The sequence below is a fragment of the Trichoderma harzianum genome (assembly GCF_003025095.1).
Source record: "Trichoderma harzianum CBS 226.95 unplaced genomic scaffold M431scaffold_7, whole genome shotgun sequence".
In the NCBI taxonomy this organism is placed as follows: Eukaryota; Fungi; Ascomycota; class Sordariomycetes; order Hypocreales; family Hypocreaceae; genus Trichoderma; species Trichoderma harzianum.
In genome coordinates this window covers 1,335,638-1,350,982 of record NW_020209255.1, presented here as the reverse complement: position 1 = coordinate 1,350,982, position 15,345 = coordinate 1,335,638, and the positions used below count along the sequence as shown (strand labels likewise).

The following is a 15,345-nucleotide window of genomic DNA, read 5'->3' as shown; positions in this document are numbered from 1 at the left end:
GGCATTCTTGAGGTCAAGCTGTATTTCTCTTCAGTTGACTCTAATGCGACGATCATTCTTATCTCTTGCAATAGTGTAAATCAAGGCATAAATAGTACATTATTTGAGATTTATACTCCTAATATAACAGATGTATGATACACGAGTGTTGAAATATGAGCATGCCCAATAGACAACTCTCTACTTCCTGCTCCACGAACTCCTCTCCTGGTCAGTGCCACCACGCTCCCTCTCCAGCAGACGGTCAAACTCTCGCTGCGCCTGAACCCTATCCCGGTTCTTTTCCTCGTCGGCCTTTGAAAAAGAGTAGCCGTCCCGGGAGACTTGCGCGCTAGAGTCGGCTTCCGAGCCCCAGCCGCCTCCGGATTGGGGCTTCTCCCACGTCTTTCGGTCTGGCTGGGAGGATGGCTGGTATTGTGCTTGCTGACGGATGCGGTCCCATGCTGAGCCGCTGCTGTTGCCTGAAGCATCTGAGCCATTCTTCGACGAGGGAGCGACGGGTGAAGCGTCGTCAAAGTCATCTATTTGAGAGTCCCATGAATCGGATCGCTGGGGGGTCTGTGATGATGACGTAGGGGTGCCATATGAGGCCCAAGAGGATGATGTTGAAGTGTTCTGACTCTGTTGCTCCGGCTCTCTGTATTGACTCGCGCTCTCTTGCTGTGCTGCTGATTCCCATGCATCGTTGATCTGCTCGCGATGGTCCGGGTTACCTCCTAGCAAAGTTGCGCCTTGCGACTTTCCATCATGTAAGAGCGCTCGCAACCTTGAATCGCGCTCCATCTCCGAGCGCTGTCGCATAAAGTTTGCTCCTTGGAAGACTGGCTCTCCGAGAACCCACAGAGTTCCGTAGTAGGCGGCGAAGCGGGCGCTGTGCCACATGAACTTGAGGCCCGGGCTGCCGCCGATGGGGCTGAAGCGCTTGAACTCGGGAGTGAAGAAGGGGAACCGCCATACCCTGCGGCCTCGGTAGGTCATGTATGCCGCAAACCCGGTCATGGCCCATTTCCATGCTAGCAAGTTATGCACGCTTGATAGGAAATGCTCCGTGAGAGCCTGGGTTTCCGAGTTCTCAAAGGGCCTGTTGTTCACTGCGGCCAGCGAGACGACGGTTGACTCCGCTAGGGCCAGCGTCTGGGCCTTTCCGAAGCCACGGAACCGCGCATAGAAGGGGGCTTCGTAGTTCTGGAAGAGGCGTTGGATTTGCTCGTGGATTTGCGGCTCGAATTGCTGGCGGTTCGTTATGGCTCGCTGGCGGCGCTCTTCCATGGCTGCTCTGGCCGTTCGGATGTATTCAGATCGGCTCATGTTCTTGAAGTCGGGATTCCGGTTGCCGTCGCCGCCGCCGCCGCCATTGTTGCTGCCGCCTGAATCCTCCATGTTTTTTCCCCCTATCTCTGTTTCTTTTTATTTCATCAACAAGGAAGTAATAGGTGACAAAAAATTGGAATTCAATGTCTCGTAGATGCAACCCCGCGAATGTAAGCTATCGAGCCACATATGAAGCCGGTTGAAGCACTGTGACGCAAGACATTGCAAGGGACCTAGACTACAGCTTTATCGATAAGCACCCACGTGACCGTGTCATTAAGCTTCATGTTTGTATGCGCGACGCGTTTCGGGGCGTGTTTAGACATTCTGCCCTTCCTAATTGAACAGCAGATTGTCACTCCCAAGCGTCCAATTTTGCGAAAAACGGACAATGCACGACTAGAGAGGCCTTTCAATGTAAGGCTCTCATCACCGCCTCGCCAATCATGCCGCTCCAGAAGTCGTATTCTGAGCGGATTGGGCTCCCAAGAGTATGTTTACTTTCAGATTTGTTGTTTTGTTGTGACTGGTCACTTACAAGCGCTGCAGCAACGCTCACCGTGGCAGCGCTCTCACAGCCACCCAAATAACCTGCAGGCCCCAAACTCGAAGAATCTGATTCCCATCTCCGACGTGACAAAGAAAAAGCTCAACAAGTTTCTCTACCAGGACTCCAAAGATGGGTCCGCAGCAAAACAAGGCGTAGAAGCGAGGGGCCGTGGGACAACCCCAGCCTCTAACTCAGAGACGCCCTCCAACTTGAAGATGATTGGAAGCAGTGCCACTCCGGTGACTCGGCTGAACTGGAGCGACCTTCTCGAGCCATGCAGCCAGGCCGAGGAAGATACCAGCACTTCTCCCAGCGAAAAGCTGCTGTGGAATAACAAGCAGGATCCGAATGCATTCGCCACTATTTCGCCGATGATGCCCCGTAAAGGCAGAAAGAGAGCCAGGAGCTCTTCGCCGATCTCTTCGCCTCCCACCGAACGAATCACCACGCCGACGGTCAACGTAAAGAAGCTCGCCAAAGCGTTAAAGGGGCCTCACCCCGACCCGACTCTGGAGCTGTGGGATCGCTACTCGCTGAATGGACCTGAGGGACAGTCTGCCATCACCGGTGTGACGAATCCCATCCTAGCCCAGTTGATGGTATCATCATCTCCGCGACCTTCTAAAAACCAGGCTGCACAAGTAGAACAAGGGGACTTGCGCCGGGCTGCTAGCTGTGGATTCAATTGGACCAAGAGGAGGAGAGTTGAAAAGTCCAAGTCTGGCAGTCAGAGTAGCACTGGTCAGCGAGAGCTGGAGGCTGCATCCAAGTCGTCTCTTGTCACGGCGTTACTAGATTCAGTCACGAGTAGTATTCACGACCAGACCCCGGATGAAGACGCCGATATTGGAGCCATGGACTCGCCGTCTCTTAAGAAGAGGCCAACTGCACCTCAGAAAAACAACTCGCCGTCGAGAAATTCAAGGCGTCGATTGCCAAGCCCCACCGTTTCGGACTATGGCGACGATGATGATCTAGATGATGAGCTGTTAATGCTCGAAGAAACCTTGCTGGCATCCCAGGCATCCCAAACAATTCGGGCGTCTCAAGTGGCAGAGTCTACTACAAAGGGTGATGGAAGCACAGAGAGAGCAGAGAAACAAGACAGGCGGGGATTGGAGAAGAAACCGGCTTTGGATGAATTTGACGATTTTGATGACGACATATTCGACGGCGCGGATGATTTGCTGGGAGGTTTGGAGACCCAGACTCCAGTGCCCGCGAGAAGGACGCAAAGGGCAATGAAGTTGTCTCCCAAAAAGAAAACCCCGAAGAAGCAAGTTGATCTGGATGACGAATTCGATGATGCATTTGATGGCGAAGTCGACTTTGAAGCGGTTGAATACGCTGCGACTCAAGCGGTCCAGCAGCGAAACTCTGCCTCAACAGCTGTATGTGAGGAAGCTATCCCGAAAGAAACCATGCTAAATGTAGGCCAGAACAAGAAGAAAATCAAGACTATTCAGCGATATTTAGTAACCAGTGTCTTAGACGGTGAATACGTCGATCAATACAACCGCACATGTCCGGAAAAGGTGAGCTGGGCCAACGATTACTCGGACTTGTATCACTTGCTAACTCAAATTAGATCTTGCTGATACAAGCGGATGGTTCCAAGTCTTCACGGACTGTACAGCTACGAGGTTCTTGGTTCGATACGCCGGCGCACCCTGACTCTTACGTCCATGTCATTGGAGAGTTTTCACTAAAGGGGCAGTGTATCGTGGATGACGCCCAAAATCTGTTGATTCTGCACCCCGATCAGCTGGTATCCGCAACTGTTGTTGCTGATTCTTTTGGCTGCATGCGGCGAGCTGTTCTCCAAGATCGAGTCAAGGCAACCAGCGAGGCTTCCCCTCCACTTGTCTACGGAACGATGCTGCACGAGATCTTCCAGGCAGCATTACTCGCCAACAACTTTGATCTCCCTTTCCTATCTCAGTTGATTGATAAGAACATTGAGAAGCACATTGAGGATTTGTATACAATTAAAGTTGGCATTGCGGCTGCGAAAGAACACCTTCAATCGAAAATGACCGAGCTCAGCTATTGGGCTAGGAGTTTTGTTGCATCTCAACCGCAGGTAAGATGATGTCAATATGCTATTTCACATATACTGATGCTAACACCTGTCAAGGCCGATGCCATTGTCGAGGGAAGAAATGGTGATAGAGCTACTATCGCTGTTAGAAAGCTCCTTGACGTAGAAGAGCATGTCTGGTCGCCTATGTATGGACTGAAGGGAAACATTGATGCAACAGTCGAAGTCGCAATGTTGGACGGCAAGCAGCCCCAAGTGTTGACAGTACCATTCGAAGTCAAGACTGGCAAACATGCCAACAGCAACCACATGGCCCAAACGGCTCTCTACACTCTCCTGCTATCGGACCGTTATGACATTGATATTGCCTACGGTATCTTATACTACATGGAGACATCCAAAACGATGCGAATTCCCGCCATTAGACATGAACTTCGACACATGGTTATGCAGCGAAACCAACTGGCATGCTATATCCGAGAGCGAAGCGTCCAACTGCCTCCCATGCTGAAGAGCAAGCACATGTGTGGAAAGTGCTATGCGAAGACTTCCTGTTTTATCTATCACCGGCTAGCTGATGATGGCGACGGGGAATCTAGCGGCATGAATGAGAAGTTCGACGAGGTCATTAAGCATCTAACGCCAAAACATCAAGATTTCTTCATCAAGTGGGAAAACCTGCTTACAAAGGAAGAAAAGGAAGGGCAAAAGACCAAGAGAGAACTTTGGACGATGACAAGTGCTGAGCGCGAGAAGAAATCTCGATGCTTTTCCGATGTCATCATTGAAGAAGGGTCCGCGTCGGTCGATGAAGATAACCCACGGATTAATCGATATCACTACACCTTTATCAAACGCGAGCCTCCGCCTAATTTCACGTTTATCGGATCAGAGTTGACGGTTGGCGAGCCAGTTGTCGTATCTGACGAAGAAGGACATTATGCTTTGGCGATTGGCTACGTCACCTCTGTTCGAAAGCAAAGAATAAGTGTTGCGGTGGACCGACGATTACACAATGCGAGAATTCGGCAGCCTGGATTTGACGAAGTCAACAATCAAGTTTTCGCCAGCATTATGGAAGTTGCGCCAGAGGGCGCATCTATTGATCAGAGCCAAGGGAGAATCAAGGAGGCGCCAATTAGATACCGTCTGGATCAAGACGAGTTTAGCAATGGCATGGCCACTGTGAGAAACAACTTGATCCAGATGATGGCAAACGATGTGCCGGCTGCGGTGCAGATTCGCAACTTGATTGTAGATCTGATTCCCCCTAGATTTAAAACAGCGGCAACGCAATACACCGTGACAGACGGGGAGAACTTGAATGTCGATCAGAAGCGAGCAATCGAAAAGGTCATGAGCGCGCAGGATTATGCGCTTGTACTGGGAATGCCTGGCACCGGCAAGACGACTACCATTGCGCATATCATCAAGGCTCTCGTTTCGCAAAACAAGACGGTGTTGCTGACATCTCATACACACACTGCTGTTGACAACATCCTTCTCAAGCTCAAGTCGGATAAAATTCCCATCCTCCGACTTGGTGCTCCTGCAAAGGTTCATCCTGAGGTTCAAGATTTTGCGCATCTCGCGGGTCAGCCGAAGAAGACATTTGAGGAGATTAAGGAAGCTTGGCACGGAACCCCAATCGTCGCTACGACTTGTCTGGGAATTAATCACCAAGTCTTCTTGGAGCGCTCCTTTGACTACTGCATCGTAGATGAGGCATCGCAGATTACGGTGCCTATCTGCGCCGGCCCGATTCGACTGGCAAGGACGTTTGTTCTAGTAGGAGACCACAACCAGCTACCTCCGGTGGTGAAGAATGAGGAGGCTAGGCTGGGTGGCCTGGATGTCAGTCTCTTCAAACTGCTATCTGATACACACCCGCAGTCCGTTGTCAATTTGGAGCACCAGTACCGTATGTGCGAAGATATCATGACTCTCAGCAACACCCTCATCTACAATGGCAGACTTCGCTGTGGCACGGAAGCTTTACGCAAGAAGAAGCTTCACATTCCCAGCATGGAGTCTCTTAGACAGCGCCACCACGACTCAACAACGATACATCGCTCTGGAACAACTGGCTCGTTCTGTACCGGGCCCGTCCCTTCACGATGCTGGCTTTACGATCTCCTAGACGCTGAAGCTCGTGTTCGGTTTGTTGACACCGATACAATTCGTCCACAGGTTCGAGAAGAGGCTCAAGGCAAGCGTATCATTAATTCAGCTGAGGGACAAGTCGTCTCACAGCTTGTCGAAAGTCTGCTCACTGTAGGCGTCCCGGCCACCGAAATTGGTGTTATGACACATTACCGTGCGCAGCTCCACCTCCTGAAGGATAAACTCAAGCACTTTCCGGGCGTGGAAATGCACACGACGGATCGCTTTCAGGGACGAGACAAGGAAGTCATCGTGCTGAGCCTGGTACGAAGCAACGACGCGTGCAATATCGGAGATCTGCTCAAAGACTGGCGACGTATCAACGTGGCGTTTACCCGTGCAAAGACGAAGCTGCTCGTTGTGGGCAGCATGAGCACCCTTAAAGGAAGCGGAGATGAGAATATGCTGAGCAAATTCATCTCGTTGATGGATGATCGCAATTGGATATACCACTTGCCGGATAACGCGCTTCAGAACCACTATTTTGAAGATTTGAGCACACAGCTCACAACACAGCGGACGCCCCGGAGGTCACCAAAGAGGCCAACCAGGGTGAGTCCCACTTCGTATAAGGACAAGGAGAATAAGAGGCCGTCACCGAGAAGAGCAAGGATGGGGGAGGGGATGCTACTCAAGGACAAGCTGATTACGAGGGATATACTGAATGAAATGACGAATGGCGCATATTGAATTTGAGACGGAGGCTTTTTGTTGCATATTTCTCTGCCGGGTGGTAGGATTGATTATGAGTTTCTAGTTGTTGGACGCGTGTGATTATGGGGTCATAGGATATCTGTAAAGCAAAGATAACAAGGCATTGCATTCAGGGTATTATTCTGGCAAGAATTCAGATTAACGAAATATTTATGTTTGCTTATTCCGTCCGTCTTGAGCGTTGATCATCGTCGTCGTCTTGGTCTTGTTCGTGGTCTTCTTGTTCTTCGTCTTCTACTTCCTCTTCCTCTTCGGTATCATCTTCGTAATGCGCTCCTAGCTTACACTCTTCATCAAACCTATCAAGCATTAGAAACCATGATTTCAGATCAAATTAGTTGGGGTGAAGGGGACGAATTACTCTTGCTCGCCGACGATGAACTTTGTGAACCTTTCCAGCTCTTCCAGCTGGGCAACGCAGCCTGTGAGACTCTCGTTGTATGAGTAGCTGTATATGTCGCTCCACTTCTTGTGCCATCGGACGTCGCTCTCGTGGCTGTGCTGCGCCATTTCATCTTCCACGGCGGCGGTTTCTAGGAGGAGTTTTCTTCTTGCCGCGGCGGCGCTGGGGAGATAGCGCTAGAAGGTGTTAGCAATAGAGTACATGTATAGACAGAGAATGGTGATTCAGGCGGGGTGCGTACTGGGACTTTTCGGTCGGCCCTGAGAGCTCCAGCGAAAATGTACAAGTTAGCTAGGATAGAGGCAACGGCATCTCTTCTGAAGCCGAGCAGGCGCTGTGCGGCGACGGGGTCGTCGCGGATGTAGTCTGGGTTGTAGAAGACGGCGGATTGGCGCACGGCGATGAGGTAGTCGAAGAAGCGTTCGCAGGAGTCTGCTAGGCCGGAGTATGGGAGGGGGTTGAAGGGGCTGCGGAGGCGGACTTCGTGACGGGTCATGACCTATCAAGCTGGTTGTTAGTTTTGATATATTCCTGGACATCATATGGTTGGGTGATAGTTGGGAGGGTGTTGCTTACGAGGAGCTGTCTGATTCGTACAAAGCCTTCTCTGATGCGACCTTCGAGGATTTCGGAGTTGATGATGTCTTCTGGGGTGGGCTCTTTGCCTTCTTCGAAGTAAATGTATTTTGCAACGACGTCTGCCGAGGGGTTAGTGAGATTACATATGGAAGGTTATGATATATGATTTATAGAAGTACTTCGGTAAATGATGCTTAGGAAGAAGAGCATGGAAGACAGTGATTTCCTGAGTTCGTGTCTTGCGATAAACGGCCATAGGCACCAGTTGACCACGATGGGTGCAGTTGTGCCAACGAGGAACACGACGCCTCTGTAGACGGTGGTTAGAGCTGCTGAGGAGGGGAGATTGCCGGCTTGGAGCTGGAGTGAAATGACTGTGAAAGACAAGCAGCCAACGAGGCCGGATCTCTATAATCATTCATTAGTCTCATCTAACCAGTGATCAGAGGAACAGAGATCCTACCGGATGAGAGCTTAGTGTAAATCGATATAGCATGGGTATCATGAAAATAGCTGCAAACACTGCAACCACATAAGGATTTCCATCTCCCGCGGCATGTGAAATCCCAGCCCATACGGCACCTAGTATGGCCAGGACAGCTCTGGCAATCAGGTCTTGTACATTTCCACCTACACGAGCGTGGATGAGGAGCCAGCTCATAGTGACAGCCCACCAAGCTTCATATTCATCCCACCAGACTTTGTCCCAGCGGAGATAAGAGGGGATTGCAAGGAGGGACGTAACCAAGACGGTTTTGAAGGCGTATCGGCTCTCGTAACCTTGTAAAAGGTGCAGTACCTGCCAGATTTTGTAGCTCAGGCTGTTTTTCTTGGTCCCTAAATCGGGCGGCGCACCGGGATCCGTGAGATGCGTCAACTCGGCGTGTAATTCCGTCTCGGAAATGTCGTCTTCGTATTTCTCCAACGGTTTGTATTCTCGACACTTGATTGATTCTAGAGCACGAGCAATTTCGAGGAACGTGACGTGATATGATCCGGCTGTAGCTCCGCCTCGGTCATGGGTGACTTGGGGATTGACGCAGTGGACGGCTTTGTGGAGAGAGTATGACGGTAGGTGAGGGCGTGGCCAGTGGGAGCATTGTTGCATGTTGTATACTTTGCCCATAAGGCTTTCGATCGTGGTTGCGGTTTCACGGAGATGTCTGGCGAAGATGAATAATTGAACGATGGCCGAGTCGTTCATTGATGATGAGGGTAGCTGGCCTGACTCAAGAAGTTCTGACTCGACGGCATCGAAGATGGCTTTGGCAGTCCTCATTCGGATTTGAACAGGGGCAATGTCTGATGAAACGGTCATTGGAGGGCCGAGATATTGTCGGTAGCCAGAGAGGTCCATCAAGGTAGCTTGGCTTGCCTGCAGCCCTAGGTTCATGCATGCGAGAATCTCTTTGGTAGGCTTTGCCAGTTTCCGAATCACCGTACGCGTTACATCCGCCTCTTTCAACACACCAGGAGTCTTCTCCGTGGTCATGTTATTAAGATCATTGCTGCTAGAAGATGAAGAAGACATCTGGGTGGCCTCGACTACAATCGGAACATTGCCATCGTCGGTCTCACTGAAGAGGGCGCTCTCCGTTTCCATTGCCAGCAGCGCACGGATGACGGCTTGCATGATGTTTCGCAAGTCTCTCACATCGTCTGGGTTGAATCGTGTAATGGTGAGGCTGGACCGCATCTCACGGTTGGCAGCGGATAAGTCTACGAATGCGCGCACCAGACTCCGCCTGAATCTGGTGTCTCGAGGACGTGGAATCACAATTGCCTCCTAAACAATGGAAAGAGTCAGATGAGATACGGCGACGAAGGTATGGGAGACGATAAGGATGACGAACCAGCATGAGGGAAAAGGAATTGTGGAAAATAAGGGCAAGCGATCTCGCACCAGCATCAGGGAAGACGGTGCTGTTTACCACCAGTGCAATAGCCTGGCCAAAGAGCCAAGGAACAGCGTAGTTTCTCAGCTTATCCCACACGATGAGGTCTCCTTGAGTCTGGGATAAGACGGTGAAGATAATTGCTACGCCTGCACATACGACCATCTGGTAGAATCTCGCATAAAACGAACGTATCCATGCTATGACTGCCATGAACAGAGCCAGGAAAGGAGCCAGAACGCCCCCATAGCCATTGCTAGCGGCAGTAGTCGATGTAGATAGTAGAAGGCCGGCAACTCCCCATCCAATCCCGGCTGCTGTCCCAATGGTGGTGAAGATGGTGCCTTCAATCTGCGCACCCAAAGTCCTGGCTGGGTGATTCAAGATGACCGAGACGGCAATCATATAGTGAGTTGGACCAAGCCATCTTCGGACAGCTGGTATCAAGCACAGAATATACGCTGCGAAATAGGCGGTAAAGGACCTGAGGAGACGAATGCCGGTTCGGGTTGTGGCGACACGCCGGAGCACCGATTTGACACCCCGAATCTGTCTTGGAATAAACCGACTCGCCGCCAACGGTGACTCTTCGTCGAATGCAGCGGGCAGCGATGCCCTGGATCGTTCTACAAAGCCTTGCGGCATCAACGGCGTGTGCTTGAGGAATAATGCGTCAAAGAAGCCATCTCGCTCCTCGGCCACGCCAAACGTGTCCGGATCAATGTGGTCTTCTGGGAGAATCTGGTCTATCGGGATGATATAAGAGCTGCGTCTGCTGCCGTATTCGGACTGTGCTGCTGAGGTGGTTGTTGTCTTGAGCGGTGGAGTTTGGGCAAGGAAGCGTAGCCTGGTGGATGTAGGACTGGATAGCGACTGAGGGTCATTTTCGACATCGCTATTGCTCTGGAGAAGAACTGGTGGAGTGAAGCTTTCGAGATTTGGTGAGCCATTGGCAGCCATAATTGATGTCGGGATCCGGTTATGAGTCCTGAGATCCGCGGATCTTTAAGGCTTCTTTAGATCCAATGGCTGGGATTTCACTCGGCTGATGTTTTCATGACTTGATCTGTTTCGTATGTAACGCAGTATAAATATTAGAAGAATTGAAAGTCCGATTAAGTGAAAAGAGATAAGAGCATCAAAGTCGGCATCGCATGTTCGGCAGGCGTTGGAAAATCATTGTCGGCGTTCGGCATCTACGTCAGGGGGAGAAAAACACTGCGATTCCCGGACTCAAAGCAGACGATTGAGCACGAGCCACGAGCCCATCAATTGATGTTAGAATCGCTCACCCAGCAATCCGACGATTGAACAATAGAAGATTTAGCTCTTCAATGGTGATTGCAGGGCGGAATGGCTGACGCAGTTGGGAGTTGCCCTGAAAGTGTTGGTGGATGGAAAGGCGCTGAAGACTTTTCCGTTTTGGGGCAACTGTTGGAAAACAAGATTCGGCGTCTAGGTTGTTGACAAAAGGTGGCCACGAGGACCATTTTTGATGATCAGCATTCTGGGATTAAGTATAAATTGACTTTGTGTAAATAATTGAAATCTGCACTTTTCTTACATATATATTGATTACAATCCCCGTCCTAGATGCTGGTAATGCCTTGTATAAGGAGAGCGGATAGTATAGATTGCCTATTACACATACTAAAGACGTTGACAATAGTTAACGCCGTATTGACCACTACCTGCATCAATGCTCCAATTGAACAAGGTTGTTTTCGATTATAGCTTATATCTACCACTTCCGACACTTCTTACCAACTAAAATAACAGCAGTGTCGTGAGCAGCAACAGCTGCCTTGTATGAACTAAGACACCCAAGGTTCTTGTCACTCCAGACATCTCGCACTTCATAGTGTCCAGCAGACAAGCCCGGAATCTCATGCCACTTGGCCTCCTTCGTAACCGTGTTATTCAAAGTATTCACCATCAGAACCAGATGCCCCTTTGTCGATGGACCAGCCCAAAACTCGGCAGGATACGTAGAGTTATACGTCCAGTCAGGGTTGATTCCCCATTTGTACGGAGTAGCCGGGCGACCATAGACCTTGTCCTGGTTGAACGCCAGCAAGTGCTTGTTCTTCAACAAGTTGATGTTATCCTGCGACAGCTGGGAGAGATCCGTCCCGATGAGAAGCGGTGACTTCATGGCTGCCCACAGGGCAAAGTGCGTGCGCGTCTCAGCGACAGTCAAATCGCCGTTGCCAACCTCGAGCATGTCTGCATCGTTGTGGCCCCAGAAGCCGATGGAGTTCATCTTGAACGAGTTCAAGTTGAGGATGTGCGTGACGGAGTCCCAGTCGGGAGAAATGTCGCCGCTCATGCGCCAGTTGATGCCCGTCGAGTTGCCCCAGGAGAAGACGTCGGCTGTGCCCCAGATGCACAGGCTCAGCACAATCTCGTGGCTTTGCTTGGCCAGGGCGTCTCGCATGGCGCCGAAGCGCTGAGCCGATTTGGACGTGCTCCAGTCGTATCCTGGAGGAGCGAGGTTCGGCGTGTTGGCGCTGGTGCAGGTGCCATTGGGACCAGACGTGGAAGCGTCTGGGATGCAGGCGACGTATTCATCTTGCCAGTCTGAGGGAACGTTGCAGTTGTCACTTGAACATGGTTAGCCAATGTTGGTCTTGTCATTCTCATACCTAAGCATGAACAAGAACTTTAGACTTACTATTTCAGATCTAGTTGAAAATGAATAGTTAGCTTTCAATACTTACTGTTGTGGGATACACGTATGCACTTACAATCAACTCCCCAGTTGGCAAAGTCGGCAGCATCGACATCCTCGTATCCGAGACTTGCTGGGTAGCCAGCGCAAGTGTCAGTTCCAGCAGCTGGTACATAGTTAGCATCAGGATGATATCTCGACTTATTGGTCAAGGGTCGAGCAATGGCAACTTACTACTGTAAATACCCAATTTCAAGCCCAGAGCGTGGACTTTTTGGGCCAATCCATCGATACCATCAGGGAAACGAGTGGTATTAGGAGCAATATGGCCGTCAACCCGCCCATCCTTCATCGACCAACAATCATCGACTAGGAATTGAATCAGCAGCTGCTAACTAGTAATCTGAAGGGAGTGGCTTACTGTTGACATATTCGTATCCTGCGTCAAGAAGGCCAGAGCTCACAATCAGTTCGGCGGCTGAGAGGAATTTGCTTTCGTCAATGTCGCAGTGATACGCATTCCACGAATTCCATCCCAAACTTGGAACTTTTCCCTAGATATTTTTACAACATCTCAGAATACAGAGACACAGTTATAGGTGAAGGGGGGGCACAATCTTACAGTGTGTCCATCGGGCATCGCAATTGCGCGTGCACCAGAGACAAGGAGCGCAAGGCCAGCCCAGACGGAAGACTTTCCGCCGCTGTTGATTGATCGAGATCCCATTTTCTAGCACTTTCTTCAAGAGGCTTGGCTTAAAGAACAATAGATTTTGAAGAAGTCGGTCGTCTTCCTCTTATAATGGAAGAAGAGGTGTATCGCCACTTCTCTTGCGGTTCGGGGATTTAGCAATGAATAGCTGACTCCTCTGACTTGAACCACCACGGATTAAAGAGAGACAAGACACTGAGGGGAGTTGAATCGCATTTATAATTGTCCCACAATGCTCAGCTCAATGACTTTTGGGAGAATTAACCCTACGGAAGTGCGGAGAGGGAGCCGTGTTACAACATAATCCCCCTCAACCATACATGTACTCTTTGGTACGGGACAGCTTCAACGCCAAGGGCCACTTATAGCCCAAAACAAAAGTGCCTCTTGACAGAAACCGTATAGAAGAGCTATGCCACTAACATCTATTTCCGGAATACAACAGAAGGAAGCTGGAGAGTTCCCTGGCGAGGAAGCGCACCAACCGGAACGCGCACAGCAGCATCATGGCCCATCGCCATTGCAGCGTAACACTGGGCTTTGGCTTTTTCAACACGAACACAACACACCATGGATGCATACGCAACCCGGCGATGTTCCGTCGTGTTCATCATTGGAGAATGACGCTCCACCCCCGCAATTTGAACCCAGGATGGACGGCACATGGTTCCGCGACTATGTCTAATGCGGGAGGCATCTGGCGATCCATATGCCGGGTGATGGAAGATCAGGTTATTCCCAGATTTCCTATTCGTGGGTTGGAACAAGGCTTTCTCGGGGTTGGGTAATGAGAATAGGCATTTCTTTTTGATCCGGATTAAAATTCGGAGCATCTTGGATCTCCAGATTCTGGATTTCTAATTGCGATGGTACTCAGCTGGAGATTTTGAGAGATAGTATCATTCTTAGACAAATTAAATGCATCATCATGCAAAGTATCCAGCAGCTAAATCTAACGTTCTGCAACGTACTTGTGTCGCTTTCAAATAATGCCAGAATGAGGTCAATTCGAACGATGGTGAAGCTTTTCAGAGCACATCAAAGGCTCGTTTTCACATGTGCGCTATTCACATGTGAATACATATTGTCAAGTATGCACGTATATACGAGTACAACAAACAGCTGAGAGGGGGCCAAGAGCCACTGCCGACGTCTACGGCTGGGCAACGGAAAATTCTCCGAATCGCATCAAGCATTGCAGGAAGAATTTAGGCGCCGGCTCCGGATTCCGTCATCAATGTATCCGACGGGATATTTTCTTCAATTCTCGATATGCTTATGACTACCGTTATATCCTGCATACGACTATTCGTAGTTTTCCTAGTCGATATATGCACAACGCGCCAAGAGTCTAATAAGTCTCACTATAGCAAATCTCTGTAAAGGGCTCATCGCTGCCGGTGCATTTGGTGTAAGATGAACTCCTCTCGGCTGCCTTAATTCGAGCATCATCGTGAGAATTGATCGCGCATCACTGGTTAACGGTCATCATAATCTTCCACAACGCACGTGCAGAAGCACTACCGTGATACCGCTCGGATCCGATGTGATCAGTAGGTCGATGTTTCCTTCATATTCCTTTCTCATAATAGTAAAATCACTGGGGTATAAATAGAGCACTCTCTCATGCTCACCAGAGGGCTCCCGACTCAATATCTGTGCCTCGTGCTGTAATCCTTAGGGCTGACCACCAAACCTCTACCTTTCTTCGCTCCTCGGTATATCGTTTCAATAATGTCAATGAGCTCTTGCTTGTCCTCCAGTACCCAGTTGAGCTTGTTGTTGTTACCAGTGCCGAAATCGCACATCATGTGCTTGTTGCGGAAGAAGAATAGAATAGAGCAAGGATCGTACAGCTCGTACATGGCGTTGAAATCGGGAACCTGCTTCTAATTAATAGCAGCTCTCACTCATGGACAAGATGAAACCTACCTCATCGATGTCACATAGGTAAATGACGGCAAAGTTCTTGACGCGGTCGGCTATCTTGTAGAGCACTTCATCTTGCAGCATGCAGTCCTAATGCGAGTCAGCTACTTGTTGGTGACAGAAGAAGAGCAAGGGATGAATTCTCTTACCCGGTCGTGGTCACGCCCAAACCGGATGACGACGAGACGGTCCTCTTCTATGGAACAAGTCAGCACTGAAATCACATGTGAAAACTATGATGAGCAATAGTAAAGAGAATGACGAACCGGATAAGATGGCCTGGTCGACGTGCCAGCCGGAATTCAGATGCGGGAGAACGACGGATCCCATTTTGAGATGAGATGACTGCTTAGTTGTTCTATGGTGGAGATGACTGT

The 15,345-nt window shown here is 50.0% G+C and overlaps 5 protein-coding genes across 5 annotated transcripts; 1 reads left to right on the top strand and 4 right to left on the bottom strand.

Annotated features, from left to right (window-relative positions):
• Positions 1–180: 180 nt before the first annotated feature.
• M431DRAFT_495975 (hypothetical protein) lies at positions 181–1,269 on the bottom strand (the record flags this gene model as incomplete). Its single annotated transcript, XM_024917439.1, has 1 exon — positions 181–1,269. One exon carries the CDS (start codon positions 1,267–1,269, stop codon positions 181–183), a length of 1,089 nt encoding a protein of 362 aa, XP_024773695.1.
• A 488-nt stretch (positions 1,270–1,757) lies between these two features.
• M431DRAFT_86646 (hypothetical protein) lies at positions 1,758–6,755 on the top strand (the record flags this gene model as incomplete). Its single annotated transcript, XM_024923705.1, has 7 exons — positions 1,758–1,802; positions 1,861–2,013; positions 2,077–3,252; positions 3,328–3,396; positions 3,627–3,944; positions 3,999–5,565; positions 5,698–6,755. 7 exons carry the CDS (start codon positions 1,758–1,760, stop codon positions 6,753–6,755), a joined length of 4,386 nt encoding a protein of 1,461 aa, XP_024773694.1.
• Positions 6,756–6,939: 184 nt separating this feature from the next.
• M431DRAFT_117661 (hypothetical protein) lies at positions 6,940–10,886 on the bottom strand (the record flags this gene model as incomplete). Its single annotated transcript, XM_024912006.1, has 7 exons — positions 9,615–10,886; positions 8,225–9,547; positions 7,941–8,169; positions 7,759–7,880; positions 7,424–7,681; positions 7,141–7,358; positions 6,940–7,078 (listed from the first exon to the last, which is right to left on the bottom strand). The coding sequence occupies exons 1-7, from the start codon at positions 10,614–10,616 to the stop codon at positions 6,940–6,942; spliced, it is 3,291 nt and encodes a 1,096-aa protein (XP_024773693.1). The 5' UTR covers positions 10,617–10,886.
• A 472-nt stretch (positions 10,887–11,358) lies between these two features.
• Positions 11,359–13,083, bottom strand: M431DRAFT_509041 (glycoside hydrolase family 27 protein). The gene is made up of 6 exons (XM_024919221.1): positions 12,950–13,083; positions 12,749–12,881; positions 12,562–12,696; positions 12,404–12,493; positions 12,331–12,340; positions 11,359–12,259 (listed from the first exon to the last, which is right to left on the bottom strand). The coding sequence occupies exons 1-6, from the start codon at positions 13,052–13,054 to the stop codon at positions 11,398–11,400; spliced, it is 1,335 nt and encodes a 444-aa protein (XP_024773692.1). The 5' UTR covers positions 13,055–13,083; the 3' UTR covers positions 11,359–11,397.
• Positions 13,084–14,688: 1,605 nt separating this feature from the next.
• M431DRAFT_86969 (hypothetical protein) lies at positions 14,689–15,298 on the bottom strand (the record flags this gene model as incomplete). The annotated part of the gene is made up of 4 exons (XM_024923744.1): positions 14,689–14,922; positions 14,972–15,058; positions 15,118–15,164; positions 15,235–15,298. The coding sequence occupies 4 exons, from the start codon at positions 15,296–15,298 to the stop codon at positions 14,689–14,691; spliced, it is 432 nt and encodes a 143-aa protein (XP_024773691.1).
• Between the last annotated feature and the right edge of the window lie 47 nt (positions 15,299–15,345).